The 14,887-nt window shown below is 41.9% G+C and overlaps 2 protein-coding genes across 2 annotated transcripts; both read left to right on the top strand.

The window, feature by feature from the left end:
* The first annotated feature begins 1,925 nt into the window (after positions 1 to 1,925).
* On the top strand, positions 1,926 to 5,718 carry LOC112282786 (tobamovirus multiplication protein 1). The gene is made up of 10 exons (XM_024520862.3): positions 1,926 to 2,159; positions 3,377 to 3,467; positions 3,564 to 3,616; positions 3,847 to 3,939; positions 4,095 to 4,166; positions 4,309 to 4,381; positions 4,505 to 4,550; positions 4,747 to 4,864; positions 5,055 to 5,132; positions 5,263 to 5,718. The coding sequence occupies exons 1-10, from the start codon at positions 1,992 to 1,994 to the stop codon at positions 5,353 to 5,355; spliced, it is 885 nt and encodes a 294-aa protein (XP_024376630.1). The 5' UTR covers positions 1,926 to 1,991; the 3' UTR covers positions 5,356 to 5,718.
* A 1,202-nt stretch (positions 5,719 to 6,920) lies between these two features.
* On the top strand, positions 6,921 to 9,954 carry LOC112282778 (uncharacterized). The gene is made up of 5 exons (XM_024520850.3): positions 6,921 to 8,046; positions 8,383 to 8,556; positions 8,741 to 8,983; positions 9,096 to 9,296; positions 9,573 to 9,954. Exons 1-5 carry the CDS (start codon positions 7,306 to 7,308, stop codon positions 9,822 to 9,824), a joined length of 1,611 nt encoding a protein of 536 aa, XP_024376618.1. The 5' UTR covers positions 6,921 to 7,305; the 3' UTR covers positions 9,825 to 9,954.
* The last annotated feature ends 4,933 nt before the right edge of the window (positions 9,955 to 14,887 follow it).

Here is a 14,887-nt window from a genome sequence, read left to right as displayed (position 1 = left end):
TGTGGTTAAAATACAAAAATGTATAGGACTTGTTTTATAATATACTAATATTTTTTATATATTTAAAATTAAATAGTATAGTTATTTTTAGAATTTTGTATTAATTAATATGTATTTTATCATAGAACAAACTATGATAATATATATATATATATTCTTTAAACTCCTAAGTATTGACATAATTTTTAAAAAATGGAACAGTAACTGAAGTAGATTTTTGTACAAAATTCAATGTAAAGTAAAAATTTAAGTTTATACATATATATACGTAATGTGATACAAAATTAGGCTTTAGAATATAGATCAATACTAAATGTTTACAAATAAGATAGAGAATGCATACAATCTATTGTTTGAATACAAATTCTTAGCCACAATAATTGCATACATTTAAAAAAAACTTGATGAATATACCAAATGCATAAAAAGATGAATAAAGTGGCAGTTGTTAGAACATACTAACCTCTACTACTATTAAAGAAATGAAAAATACTTGGAAGGTTTAGAAAATCTTATTCTAAGAATGGCTATAACATACATGTTTTTAAAATAAAATATGCTAGGTGGTATTATAAATACGAACAAGATGGATTACAAATTTATACATAAAAACATGAAATCAAAAATAGTTGTAATTGACAACTTAACACAATAAATTATAAATCCTATAAGTTTATAGAAAATAATAGTAGCCATGCAACACAAAGATTGACCATAAAAAGCAACAATAGCACTACTCAAGGTGCATGCATTCATTGAGAGATGAACCCTATTTCATTGCTTAGAATACAACAAATTTGGATCTTTGGTGACCTCCTGAGGATTTTGGACAAAAACACATTAGGTTTTAATCTCCCTGGTTCAAAGAAGGTAGCAATGTATGTAGTCTTGCATACTCAACAGTACCCAACACCCTCCACTTTCATGCAGGGGGGGGGGGGAGCTGTGTTCATGAGTGTCAGTTTTGATACATTTTTCTTTATTCATTTTTGGATTATTATGTTTTCAGGGTTTTCCTTTCTGTTGACTGTGTGTATGAGTACAAAACGAGAATAGAAATGTGTAGCACATGGAAGAGGAAGAAGGGAAGGGAGGGGAGGAAGAGAGCTCATTCACTCCCTTTTCAGTAGTATCTTAACTGGCAGAGATGGCAGCTGCTGCCCATGTCCCATCCAAACTGACCAGGTTAATAATTTACTTGGATTAATATGAATAATTGATTTAACAATACAATTACTCAACTTATCCATAATGTGCAAATGCATATAAAGCTGGATGATACCAAGAGCATTCTCCATCATGTACTTCAAATTTATCACACTTTTATTGATGATTTCAATAGAAAGACATATGCTATTGAGGTTCATAAATGGTCTAATCCAAAATCAATAATTTTAAAAAATATATGTTACAATAATGTTAATAATGTTGACGATTTCTTGAAAAATATGTGAAGATTAAGCATGGTGAATAACCCATCTCCGAAATATCTATAAATTTTTTATTTTAATTTTAAAAGGTACGTATTATATATTGCTAACTTCATGTGGTGATAGAAAGCCCCTACGCACATGGACGGAAGTGGCGCCCATGTACTCCACGTTCGCACACTCGAGCTTCCGACACAGCACCGACCTGCAGGAAATGGGGGGCTACCTACCAGGCTACCTACCTCCCTGGCTCTCCCTGTTTGTGTGTGTGTGTGTGTGAGAGAGAGCGAGAGAGAGTGAGAGAGTGTGTGTTTGTGTGTTTGTGTGCGCGTGTATCCTTCCTTTAGGGGGGGGGGAGGTCATCCGACTTCCGAGGATCCAGATTGGCGTCGCCTGGTCTCCTCGTCAAGTCGCCCTGCTGCATCATTCATTCATCCATTCGTCATCGATGTTTTGAGACCCTCCTTGTTTATTTGTTTGTTTGTTTGTGGTTCTCGATCGCGTTTTGGGCTTTCGCAGGGCTCTGCTGGATTTGGCCCCGGTGGGAGGTGTGGGGTCATCATGCCGGGCGCAATGGAGTCTGCTTCAGGTCCGTTCCTGGTAATGCCGCATGGCGCTGTCTCGGGCATCATGGATTGGTGGAATTGGGTGGATTCGTCCGTGCTCTGGCAGGAGCGTATCTGGCTGGGGCTGGCAATTGCGTATTCTTTGATGTCGGTGATTGCACTGGTACGTGGTTTACTTACTCTAATTTGCTCATATGTCGTGGGAAGTCTATCGATTGATAGGCGTTGGGAGGGCTTTCGATGTACTCATGTTGATGTCGTTGTTTTCGCTGGTCTTTGCCGTCCTGACGTGGGGAGTTTTAAGGTCATTAGCAAGATTGCTTGTGATCCGACATGTGAATTACTCTTCAGTTTCAGTCGAACCACGTTACATCTCGACACGCGGTGCTCTTGGAATTCGTGGATTCGTTTGACATTTCTCGGTAGCTAGTGCTACAAGTTATTTCACTCCAGGGATATATTATGGTTACGAAGTTAAGTAATGGAGATAACATTGAAATGTCAATTGACCTATGTGGTCCTTTCAGAGAGTGATTTTCGCTTTCCTCATTGAAACTGAAATTTAAGTATGAGTTTAAATTTTGTGGACACCAAGCCGTCGTTCTGAGATTGAAGTTTTTATTTATTTTTATTTTTATTTTATTATTTCTATCGTCATCCTGCAAATGCATACTGCAAAGATCCGTGCATCTCTATGATGTACCCTTGCTAGCGCTGGTCTGATTTTGCAACCCACAGCTTCTGGGGTTATTGTGACACAGCGTACTGCGAGGAGGTGATTCGTCACTATTGCCGGGCTCTTTTCACAACCTGTGATATCAGTTAGAACGTGGATTTTGAGTTTTCAAGAGATTCAATAGCCCTGACCTCGAAAAATAGAGAGAAGAAGGAATTCCATGGTGCTGGGTGAAAAGCTTCTCTGATAGACGGAAATCCCGTTTGAATGATTCGGTTTCTGGTTATGTATGTAGCGAGCGAGAGAGAGAGAGAGAGAGAGAGAGAGAGAGAGAGACTATTGTGGTACTTTTGTCTATTCCGCTCTGCCGGATTCCGAAATTTAAAAATCCTAGTTGATTTGTACAAAGTTTCTATGTTACTTTGATGCGTTCATGTGACGCTGCGTGATTCAGAATCGAAAGTCGTAGGGTTGCTTCTAAATTGCAGATATCTCAGAAGAGGAGAACGGCTAACTGTCTGAGTCCTCTTGTTGAGCAATTTCCGGTTGCCGGAAACTGGAGGCTGTACTCCTCAGGTTATTCTGCGTCCGTTGCGCGTTTATGCCCTTTCAATTTGTCAATGTGGCGTGTCTGCTCTGGCAGCACATAGTCTTAACCAAAGCTTCTCTTTTTAGTTGTGAACTAATATGTTAAAAATGTTCAGGTGCAACTAATTCGGATAGAGATGCGAGTTCCGGAGTATGGCTGGACCACTCAGAAAGTCTTTCATCTGTTGAATTTCATTGTTAATGGATGTGAGTACTCTGCCAATCGTTCCAAGACTTTTGACGTCGGTTTCTGTTGTCAGTCAGCGCTGATTATCTGGAAATTTGTATAATTTTGTGCTGCAGTGCGCGCTTCGGTTTTCTGCTTCCGCGAGGATGTGCAGGCATTATCTCCTGAGGCATGTGTTGCGGAGACCTTGCTTCCGTTATTCAGATTTCTCGAAAAGATTTCCTTTGTCAATTAATCTTGCTATGCATATGGACACTGTGATGGCAGATAACTGTGGTGCATCGATCAGTTGAATATTGGCTATGTTGTGCAAGTCGGCTGTCACATGGGGCCTAATTTTGTCTGTAATTACGGCCACCTCTCATTTATGGTATGATGTGTGATCTCATGCGAATCCAGATATTGCAACACGTTCTTTTGGATCTGCCGGGCATAGTATTCTTCACGACATATACTCTTCTAGTGTTGTTCTGGGCCGAAATCTATCATCAGGTAGGGATTTCGGGACTGACTCATTTCACTCAGCTGGTAGCTGCGCTGCTAAGTTGTCACAAATTACTGAAATTTTCTGAATTCTATTTGGCTGAGTGCGCCCATGTAACAGATAACATGTGAGATTGATTATGCGGTTTCGTTTGTGGTTCCAGGCTCGAAGTGCCCCTACCGACAGTCTCCGGCCGATGTTTCTCATCATAAATGCCGCAATCTATTTCACTCAGGTCTGTGTCTGTCCAAGTCGGAACCAAAGATTAATTCTGGTGAGGGTTAGATTTTGCTTCAATGAAGTTCAGCCAGTTGATGATTATTTTCCTTCTTACCTGAAGGTATAAATTGGTGATAGAACTTGTTTGGAGAGTGCAGGCTTGCATCTGGATCTACTTGTGGTTCTCTCCTAGCGCTCTCGTGATGTGCGTAGCGAAGTTTTTTTTCGCAGGTAGAGTTTGGCCGCACAGGCTTTCATATATAACAATCTTTACAACAAACTTCCTAGAGATTGTTTCATGTTTTCCTTGAAATCAACAGCATTTGATGAACATGATGTTCCTAATGTTTGCAGTTGTGTTCCTTATGGCGGCGCTTGGATTCTTAACTTACGGTGGAAGGTAAGCTCTGTTCTGGGTGTTAGCAGTCTCGTCAGATATGTTTCTTGGGGGCCACCTGCATTGGCTTGATGTAAAATTGTATCTTTTTATTTTTTGTAGCATTCGCCAACTGGAGCTGTTGTGTGGGGACCGCTGATCATATTAAGCCCATGGTATGTTTATTCATCGATGTGTGCATGTGTTGATGTGGTACCAGGCTGTTCCTCATGTTGAGGCGGTTCCCTATCGAATCGAAGGGCCGCCGAAAGAAACTTCGCGAGGTTGGGTGTGTGACGGCTATTTGTTTCATATGCTTCACCATCAGATCTTTCATCGTAAGTGGCTGTGTGCAGAATGCACAGGGTTTGCAGAGGGTCGTAGTTGTTGCTTCACTTGGGGTGGTGTGGTTGCATGTGTGTGTAGAGCGATACGATGACGCGATGGCAATGTGTGTGCGAAAGGTGGGGGGTTGTGGAGCATTGTGGTTTGGTGGGTGTTGGACTGATGCGTGGGTGGATGCGACAGATGGCGTTCTCGGTATTCAACAAAGCAATGGATTTGGACGTTCTGTACCATCCAATCTTGAACGGCATATACTACACGGTAAGAGATGTGGGCAGTTTGGAGTGGAGAGTTGTGGGGGTGGTGCGTGTGGGTTTGTGGGGTTGGGGACGACGATGACGCTGAGACGGTGTTTGTGGTGTGGTGTGTGGTGGGTGGTGTGTGCGTGCAGGTTGTGGAGATCATTCCATCAGCTCTTGTTCTGTTTATTTTGCGGAAGTTGCCACCGAAGCGGCCGCCTGGGCAGTACCATCCGATCCGGTGAAGAAGGGCGGTGGTGTGAAGGAGGTGGTGTAAAAAGGTGTGGCAATGCGACTCCTGTTCACGAGCGGCACATCGGCCGAAGGACTCGATGGTCCAGGTTGGTGTCGTGTTAAGGATGGTGAGAGGAAAGAGGCGTGGAGGGTACATTCGAAGCAGTAGTGGTCGAAAGCTTGCTACAAGGGTGTGGGTACGAGGGACGGCGTGGGTGCCGTGGGTGTAGGGATGTAATGGAGATGGGCATTGATAGGACGGAGGTACAAGTATAGTGCGGAGTGAGTAGTGTTTGGAGGGTGTGAAATTATGGACTCGAGTGCTCTTTGAAACTGTGTTCACTTTGTTAACACGACATGAAGGCTTGATAGAACAGGTTGTAACGTGGTAATTTGTGATATTCTGTTGATTGAAGCTGGATCTTACATAATGACGAGACTGTTCATCATAATATCATCTAGCCTATTAAAAGTCTGAAAATATAATTTACAACAGAATACCAAAGTTGAGGTGATGTTTGAACACGAAATTTTTGTGGTCGGTTCATGGTAAGTAGGCTAGCGATCGGCTGCACGGAGAAAGTGAATTTTTTCTGAAAGAACAGGATGATTTGACAACACATTAGCATTTCAAACTATGTTTTTTGTACTTGCGTTTTTGGCAATTCCCATCTCTGCTGGCCTTCTTTGATTTTGTTCTGTATTATTTGTGGATCATATTTTCCCCAGTGGAAAGTACATACGTACAGTATAGAAGTGGAAAACCCATATGAATGTGTCGAAAAACCTGATCTTTCTTCTTTTTCTTTTTTTCGGTGTGTCTTTTGAATTATTATTGTACTAGTAATTTTAACTAATGGTTATTTAGAATTACCAATTTTATTTAAATCTTTTGGAGAAGATTGCTCGTTCCCAACAATAGGCAAATTCAGCCATCCTTGAGATAGTACTGTCATGTATCGACTCACTGTCCTGGAGAAGCTTAAATTGAAAACATGCAAAAACCTTCATGTTCCAATATTTGATGTTGTTTGTCATTTACAATTAACTATGATAAACAAAAATAAAGAAAATTTGATAAAAAAAAACTCACACATTTTCAATTTTTTCATGCCAACTGTAAACCCCCATTTACATATGAGATATTCGAACATTTGTCAACAATTCAACACGTGCAATGCATTAGTGTTTTGTTACACATGTACATACCACACTGTCATTGTGGTGCATGACTTATTACCACCCTTCAATCTATCAATTTAGATGGTATGTTCTCTGCGACGTACACACGTCGTAAGTTAAACTAACAAATTGAGGAAGATGAAAGGTAGTCTTTCAACTCCAATGTCGATTGTGATACAATTGAGCTAACAAGATTATAATGCGTGAACATATTTTTGTTTTCCGGGCAGCGATGTGTGTCAAAAAAAGGGGGGCAGCAGCAGAGCTGCGGCGATGAAGAGGAAGAGTAAGGCCACGCGCGGCGACGATCCTATCAAGGGAAGCCACAGTAGCGTCGAATCCGAAGTAGTCTAGACAAATCCCAGTCGCAAAGCACAATCTCCCGTGCTTTTGCAGAATGGGGTCTGAGCACAATCGGGCCGCGAGTGGTAGGATTCTCGCACTGCTTGCCGCTTGGCACTCGGTGCCTTCGAGCTTCCACTTGGCACGCTGCTCCTCCTGCTCCGTGGCTTGATGTCGGGCGTGGGATCAACTGTCTCATCCAATTCTCTGTTGCACGGCATTCTATTTCTTCCCACGGTTGCTTAACTTCATTGTCATTCCGTGCTGTGAAGAATCGTGAGGAGCGATTCTGTGTCTGTCGTTGTATTCCTGCTTGTTTGCGACGAAAAATCAGTTGCTGTGGCTCAGGAGCTGTCACAACAGTGTGACATCGTTCGGGAAGTCCGACTTCGTCAGCACCTGCGTGGGTGCTGTCCGTGTCAGTTGCAGCTAGAATTATGTATTACGCCAGTGGGCAGCCGTCGGTTTTCGTTTCGCGTCGAGGGGAATTTCCCAGTTGCTCACACTTATCAGAAAGTGAGGGATTTCGTCGAGGGTCACTGCAATTCTTGGCTCCAAATCGGACCAATGGCTCCTTGAAGCACGAGCGAATGTTGACCCTGCTTGAGCGCGGTCCGAATCCTCATAGGTGGGGCCACGGGTGCCGGGCGCAACCAGATTCTGGGAGTGTGCAAACTGATCTTGATGACTCAAGAAAAGAGGTGTTTGAAATGGCGGCACAGAAGATTTTGGATGGGGATGATGTCGAGGGAGGAAAGGGGTTCAACACTGGTGCATCGAATGGTGAAAGCGCCAATGGTAGTGGGGAAAGAGGATCCTCGAAGGTGTTGGAGAAAAACAAGGGGAAGTCGAAGGAGCAGGAGATTGACTGGGAAAACGTGCCCACGATGCCCGACGAGCTCGACCTTGCGCAGAGGCATCCCCTAGATCCTCACAAACCGAATTACAGCGAGCTTTTGCCGGAGCCGTTGCGGCCATACCCGTCCTTTGAGGGGTGGTTTGTGCGGATTATGGACCCCACGAATAAGTTCAGCGCAGCGGTAATTTTGGCGACGAACTACGCTACCGACGAGAGCCAGGTGACCCTCTTGTTTGCACCCGGAAGAAACGCTGACAAAGAAGGAGACAGAGAAGCGGTGAAGTATGGCTACACATATGCTGTGAGGATCAAGACGAAGGTACAAATCTTCTTTCTCCCTCTTCCTGTTGCATCATGCAGCAGCAACAGCTTATTTGCAGAATGAAAAATGGTCAGATTGTGGTATTTCAATCGATATTGAATCACAAAGCAGCTTATCCATTGGTGCAGTTGCTGAACCTACCATATCTGAGTTGCCTTGTCTGTTTTTCTCACTTCATTTCTGGTTGTAGTCTGGATTTGAAAATTGAACTTTAAATTAGCATAAGGGTTTTCTGAATCGGACACAAACGAGAAGACAATGTTTTACTGAAAGTGTATAGTGTTAGGGGTATGGTTCAATCTGTTCATTTTCATTTTTGCGGTGAGGATACAGGACGCCAAGTTTACGAAGAAGGAACAAGATGAGGAATGGGAAAACAAAGGTGAGAAGCCTGAAGGATTTGAATGGGAAGCTAATGGAGTTGGGCGCATTTCTGTTACTCCTCATGTCACCGATGTGGAGTGTACTGTTGAGGGCTACACCTTCAAAGCGCACTTGACAAAAGAGGTACTTATTCATATCATTCTTTCACCTCTGTGTTCCAATGTTCTGCCTCCTTGTGGAGCAACATTGATTCGTACGGAAAGTTTTACCTGTGACAAATAGTTGAAACATCCCTCTACGTGAGAAGGATAATAATTTTGGGCAAGAATACCTAATCCGAGGCATGTTTTTCTCTTGATGCATGCAGCTATTGTGGGATGCCCATAAATCCGAGAAGGGCCCTGAAGGTTGGGCTCGATATGTGTCCATAATTCCCACGCACTGGTATGTATATAGTCTAGGTTCGACTGTAGAATACACTTTCTCGAATCCAGAAAAGAATATTCACAGTGAAGGCTCTGCATTTGGACATGTGGAAAAGAATTGGGGTCAGACCTTCCCTGCGGGCCATATATGGATGCAAGGGATTTCTTCAGACAATACAGCACAGGTAATGGTACTGTGATGCTGTAGAATCTTCTTTCTATTTCATGCTATTTCTTGAGTGTTAAGTTCATTCTTTGTTCTCTTCGCGGTCACTTATGGTGAGGTTGGACTTGCAGGTCTGTTGCTCAGGAGCCTACTTCAAGACCCCAAATGAGAAGTTGGAGTCGACTTACGTTTTCGTGTTGGGCTACCGGTCGCCGAAATTGCAGCTGGATTTTCGCACCAACGATTTGGGAATTGTGTTCAAGGACTTCGAGTTTGCAACTCTTGAAGGTCGAGCATCTGTAACTGCTGTTGGACCCTCTCACACTGTTAAGGTAACTAATGATTTGTTGTTTCCATTATTATTATCATTATCGTTATTAGAATTGCTTCTCTTATGAATTTACTAACCTGCTCTACCGAGGCTTTGTTTATGGAGGCGTTGCTCATAATTGGCTTGCTTTACCCATTAAATTGTGGACTTGAAATCAAAATATTGCTGTCATTCGACATGTAATTTAAGTACAAGCGATTTGTTATTCGAGCTTTTGTCGTGACCGTGCTTGCATTCTGATTCCAATACTTGTTTTGTGTCGAATCCTGCTATCCAGATAAAGGCTCAAGCTCCTTTCGACACATTCTCGGATCCTGTGTTGGCACCAGTCACCAAAACAGACTGGAAACCCGCATGTCGTGAATCATTTGTAGCGACGATCGAGGTCGAAGTGTACGAGCACTTTGCATGGGGGATTCCAGGAACCGAGAACCTTGTGGAGACAATGAAGTTTGAATACGCAGCTCTTGAATTCGGTGAGGACTTGCTCTCTGGTCAGGGTTCAGAGAGCGAAGGAAACCAAAACTGATTTGCTGAGCTGATCTCTGCCCAGAGACGCATGCATCTTGTATACTCGATTGTTAGTTTGAATGAGCCAAATGTGTAAATTCCCAAAACTGTATTCTTTGTGGATAAACATGTCCATTTCTTCAACCCAATTCATAAACTCCTCAAAGAATCTCAACTTGGTTGTCAATCGCAAACATGATGCTATTATTTTATTTATTTCTGGGTTGAAATAACAAGACATAACATCTTTTTCAAAACAATCTCATTCTTAAAATTCTTAAATACATTTGTTTGCAAAATACAAAGCATACATTTAATGTTGATGTAAAATTAAGGTTGAACATTGTATGTATCATAAATAATGTGTGAGTTGAGTAAGCAAAAACAATTACAAAAATAATGATAAGAATGTTAATTGTCGATCTGTAGAAAAATTTGGCACTTTAAGTGTTCAAATACCAACATAAAAGTAAGTAGCATTAAATCTTTAACATAAACTTGTTTAACATAGTGGAGAAGTGAGTTGAATCAAAATTTAAAATGTTCACTTAATATAACCAAAATGCTTGATAACACTTGTTTTTATATAAAAACACTTGTTTGCATCTTATTTACTAATTGACTCAAACTGTTAGGGACATAGTCCTTAGAACCTTCTAGAGACAAGTTTCTAGAACCTTCTAGAAGCAAGTCTCTGGAACCTTCTAGAAGCTTTCTAATTGATGGAAATTGCTTGAGAAGCTTCCTAGTTGGTAGAAGATGTTAGGGACATAGTCCTTAGAACCTTCTAGAGACAAGTTTCTAGAACCTTCTAGAAGCAAGTCTCTAGAACCTTTTAGAAGCTTCCTAGTTGGTAGAAGTTACTTGAGAAGCTTCCTAAATAGGAGTATATATTGAAATCGAGGCTGAAGAGTTCTTTAGTCTCGACAACACATCTCTTGGAGTTCTAGTTCACCTCTTTGGTATTGTTCTTGTATTCATCTGATTAATCTAGTTCTTGCCAGTTCTTTTTGAACTTCTTATTAGATCTCGAGTCTGTATTTCTGTGTCCGTGACAGTTTGTTGAGACTTCACTCACCTCAGATATCAGAGCTAGTTCTTGCTCGTTAGAGTGTGGATTACCCCTCTGCTTGGAAGTGTACTAGCATTTTAGAGGTTGCAGATTACCCTCCTCTAAATTGATACTTCTTTTGTTACAATATTGGAGTCTTATTCTTCTTAGAGAGAGTGGATTATCCCTTTTCTTGAAGCTCTTAAGGCATTTTAGAGGTTGCGGAGTACCCTCCTCTAAACCAATATTGTCTTCTTGTAGAGTCATTTCTGTCCTTCTCTTAGAATGGTTGGGGGCCAAGACATTAGTATGACGGAAAGTTCGGAGTCCAAGTTGGATGCTATCATGAATGCCCTTGCTACGTTATCGCAAAGAACAGCAGAGATTGAAGGAGTCATGGCAAGGCTTCATAATGATGGAGCATCTGGGATGGCACAATCTAGGTTGCACCAGCCTCAAACTTCTACACTTGGAGAAGCAACTTTGCCTCAGGTTTGACAAGCACTGCTGGTTTTACAACATAAAGAGCCCCGAGTTAGCCTTCCGGACAAGTTCGATGGTACGCGTTCCAAGTTTCGAGGATTCGTCAACCAAATCAGGTTGATAACAGTTTTACAACCCGAATGCTATCCAATGGAGGAGTCATGTGTTGGGCTTGTTAGAACCTTACTTACAAGGCAAGCTCTATCATGGTTTGTTCCTTTGTTTGAGAAACGATCGTCCATACTAAACAACTTTGAAACCTTTTTGGAGGCGTTTGCGGAAGCATTTGGTGAACACGATAAGGTTCGATGGGCTACAACAAAGATCCGATCACTACGACAAGGGATGCGCTCTACATCAGTCTATGCATCGGACTTCAGGCAATGAGCATGCGACATCAATTGAGACGAAGAAGCGTTGATGAGTCAATTCTATTGGGGTTTAAGGGAAGATGTGAAGGATTTGCTGTTAACTCTTCCTGATCCGCAAACGCTCAACGAAGCTATTAGCTAAGTTGTGAAGTGCGATAATCGCCTATTCCATCGCCGCCAAGACCAACGTTCAAGACAACATATGGTTCTCCACGCCCCAATTATATCGACAAGTAGTGTGAATTCACATTCAGAGGTAGAAGACATGTAAATTAATGCGGTACGTGTCAAATCCCTTACTCTAGAAGAAAAAAAGTGGCGTATGGAGGAAGGTCTATGCTTGTATTGCTGTGAAGAAGGCCACAAAGTTAGAAACTGCCCCAAGAAGCAAAATCGACGTATTGTCAGGACTAGAAGCACGTTTGTTCAAGAAAACGAGGATGCCCAGCCACAATAGGAACCGTGCTGCTGAACAGTGAAATATCACAACAACAACCAAGTTCCTTTCTTTCCGCTCAACCTGCCCTTCGCTTTACAATCCCTTTGCTTATTGGCCCTCAAAAACTGAGAACCTTAGCATTATTAGATTCAGGAGCATTTGCTTGTTTCTTAGACGAAGAATTTGCGAAGCATCATAAGATCCCTTTAGTACAAAAATCCAAACCTGTTCACGTTGAGGTCATAGATGGACGACCTTTATTGTCTGGTAGTGTCACCCATGAATCAAAACCTATAGAAGTGACGTTTAAGGGCCATAGTAGTCATATTATTTTTAATATTATTAAAACCCCATCAAATCTTGTTATTCTTGGTCTTTCTTGATTAGAAAAGTATAATCCATCCATAGATTGGAGGTTGCGGAAGATGACCTTTCCCACAAAACCACCCAAGAGCAAGCCTAGTAAAAAACCCCGAATAGAGAAATCCTTATTCATTGAAGCAAGAGCGTTTATAAGATCGTCTAAGGAAGGCACACCGTTTGTCATTTATGCGGCTCCAACTACCGGGGAGAAGATCTCGACAGCAAGTATACCTGAGCAATATAAGGATTTTAAAGACGTGTTTCAAAAGAAGAATGTCGACATGCTACCGGAACACCGACCATATGATTGCGCCATAAACTTGCTGGAAGGAGCACAATCGCCTTTTGGCCCAATCTACAATCTATCGGAGATGGAGTTGGCGGAGTTGCGGAAGTACATCGACGAGAATCTAGCCAAGAACTTCATCCGTCATTCAAAATCGCCAGCTGGAGCATCCATCTTATTTGTGAAGAAGAAAAATGGCTCGTTACGGATGTGCGTGGACTATCGAGGCCTTAACAAGGTAACAAAGAAGAATCGTTACCCGTTACCCTTGATTTTTGGTCTCTTAAAACAACTTGGACGTGCAAGGATCTTAACAAAAATTGATCTAAAGAGAGCTTACAACCTCGTACGAATCAAGGAAGGAGATGAGTGGAAGACAGCGTTCCGTACAAGGTATGGCCATTTTGAGTATAATGTCATGCTCTTTGGTCTTACCAATGCTCCAGCGATCTTTCAACATATGATGAATGACATTTTTCGAGAGCACCTTGATGATTTTGTTGTCATTTATTTAGATGATATTCTGATATTCTCCAAAAACGAAGAAGAGCATGAAAAGCACGTTCGTTTGGTCTTGGAGAAACTACGCGAGCGAGGACTATATGCCAAGTTGGAGAAGTGTTTATTTCACCAAATAGAGATGGAGTTTTTGGTGTTCGTTGCGACTACAGAAGGCTTGAAGATGGATCCCAAGAAGGTGGAAGCAATCGAGTCCTGGGAGGTTCCGAAGACAATTAGAGACGTACAATGCTTTCTTGGTTTTGCCAACTTCTATCGAATCTTCATCAAGAATTACTCTCAAGTTGTTGCTCCTCTCACTCGATTGACATGCAAGGATAAGCTGGAATGGGGACCTCTAGCGGAGAAAGCGTTTCAAGACCTGAAGATCACATTTACAGCTCCAATCCTTGTACATCCAGATTTTATAAAGGCCTTTTATTTAGAAATTGATGCTTTGGATTTTGCTTTGGGAGATGTACTTTCACAATTGGGAGAAGACAAGAAGCTCCATTCGATTGCATTCTATTCTCGAAAGTTCTCTGCTGTTGAAATCAATTATGAGATCCACGATAAGGAACTTCTTGCTATAGTAGATTCTTTCCAAGAATGGCGTCACTTTCTTGAAGGAGCTGCACATCTAGTGACCGTATACACAAATTACAAGAATTTGGAGTATTTCATGTTGGCTCGAGTTCTAAATTGACGTCAAGCTTGGTGGAGTATCTCACTATCTAGATTTGATTTTGTTATCACTTATCGACCTGGAAAGCAGCAAGGACTATGTGATGGCTTATCGAGGAGATCGTATCTTGTACCAAAGGCTGGAGAAGCAGTGTTTGATCAACATTGTACGACGTTGTTGAAGCCAGAGCAATTTTGGCTTTGCGCTACTATTGTGCCAATTGATGCTGACTTCTTGAATCAGGTATGTGCCGTGACCATTGAAGATTCAATAGCCATTGATATCAAGTAGCGTGCCCATGACGACAAGTTCAAGGTGGAAGGAGATCTTTTATACTTTGAGGAGCGGTTGTATATCCCAAAAGGACCAGCACGATTTCGAGTTCTTTAATCTCGCCATGATTTTCCAACTGCGGGATATTTTGGATTCAACAAGACCTTGGAGCTTATTTTTCGAGATTTTTGGTGGCCCCAAATGTGGAAGGATGTGAAAGATTTTGTCCTCTCCTGCGACATCTGTTTAAAATCCAAGAATCCTCGGCATCACCCTTATGGACTTCTACAGCCATTGCCGATTCCACGTCGACCATGGTCTTCAGTTTCCATGGACTTCATCATGGACCTGCCATCATCGAACTCATTTGACAGCATCTTTGTCGTGATAGATCGACTTACAAAGATGGCGCACTTTGTCCCTTGCAAGAAGACATCATCCAGTGAAGTCACAGCAAGGCTCTTTCTCGATAATGTGTATCGATATCATGGACTACAAGATGATATTGTATCAGATCGAGGAATCCAGTTCGTATCAAAGTTTTGGAGATCTCTCTTTGAGATATTGAAGGTAGATATCAAGCTTTCTTTGGCTTTTCATCCACAAACTGACGGCCAAACGGAACAGGTGAAC

Source organism: Physcomitrium patens, chromosome 1, assembly GCF_059467195.1.
Source record: "Physcomitrium patens ecotype Gransden chromosome 1, ASM5946719v1, whole genome shotgun sequence".
Lineage (NCBI taxonomy): Eukaryota > Viridiplantae > Streptophyta > Bryopsida > Funariales > Funariaceae > Physcomitrium > Physcomitrium patens.
This window is presented reverse-complemented; position numbering and strand designations above follow the sequence as displayed.

Excerpts from the sequence above, each read along its gene's own strand:
- LOC112282786 (XM_024520862.3), top strand. The coding sequence starts at position 1,992 with ATGCCGGGCGCAATGGAGTCTGCTTCAGGTCCGTTCCTGGTAATGCCG. Across the intron at positions 3,940-4,094 it reads GGGCCGAAATCTATCATCAG|GCTCGAAGTGCCCCTACCGA; the intron begins GTAGGGATTTCG and ends TTGTGGTTCCAG. Across the intron at positions 4,382-4,504 it reads AGCGAAGTTTTTTTTCGCAG|TTGTGTTCCTTATGGCGGCG; the intron begins GTAGAGTTTGGC and ends TAATGTTTGCAG.
- LOC112282778 (XM_024520850.3), top strand. The coding sequence starts at position 7,306 with ATGTATTACGCCAGTGGGCAGCCGTCGGTTTTCGTTTCGCGTCGAGGG. Across the intron at positions 8,047-8,382 it reads CTGTGAGGATCAAGACGAAG|GACGCCAAGTTTACGAAGAA; the intron begins GTACAAATCTTC and ends GTGAGGATACAG. Across the intron at positions 9,297-9,572 it reads GACCCTCTCACACTGTTAAG|ATAAAGGCTCAAGCTCCTTT; the intron begins GTAACTAATGAT and ends CCTGCTATCCAG.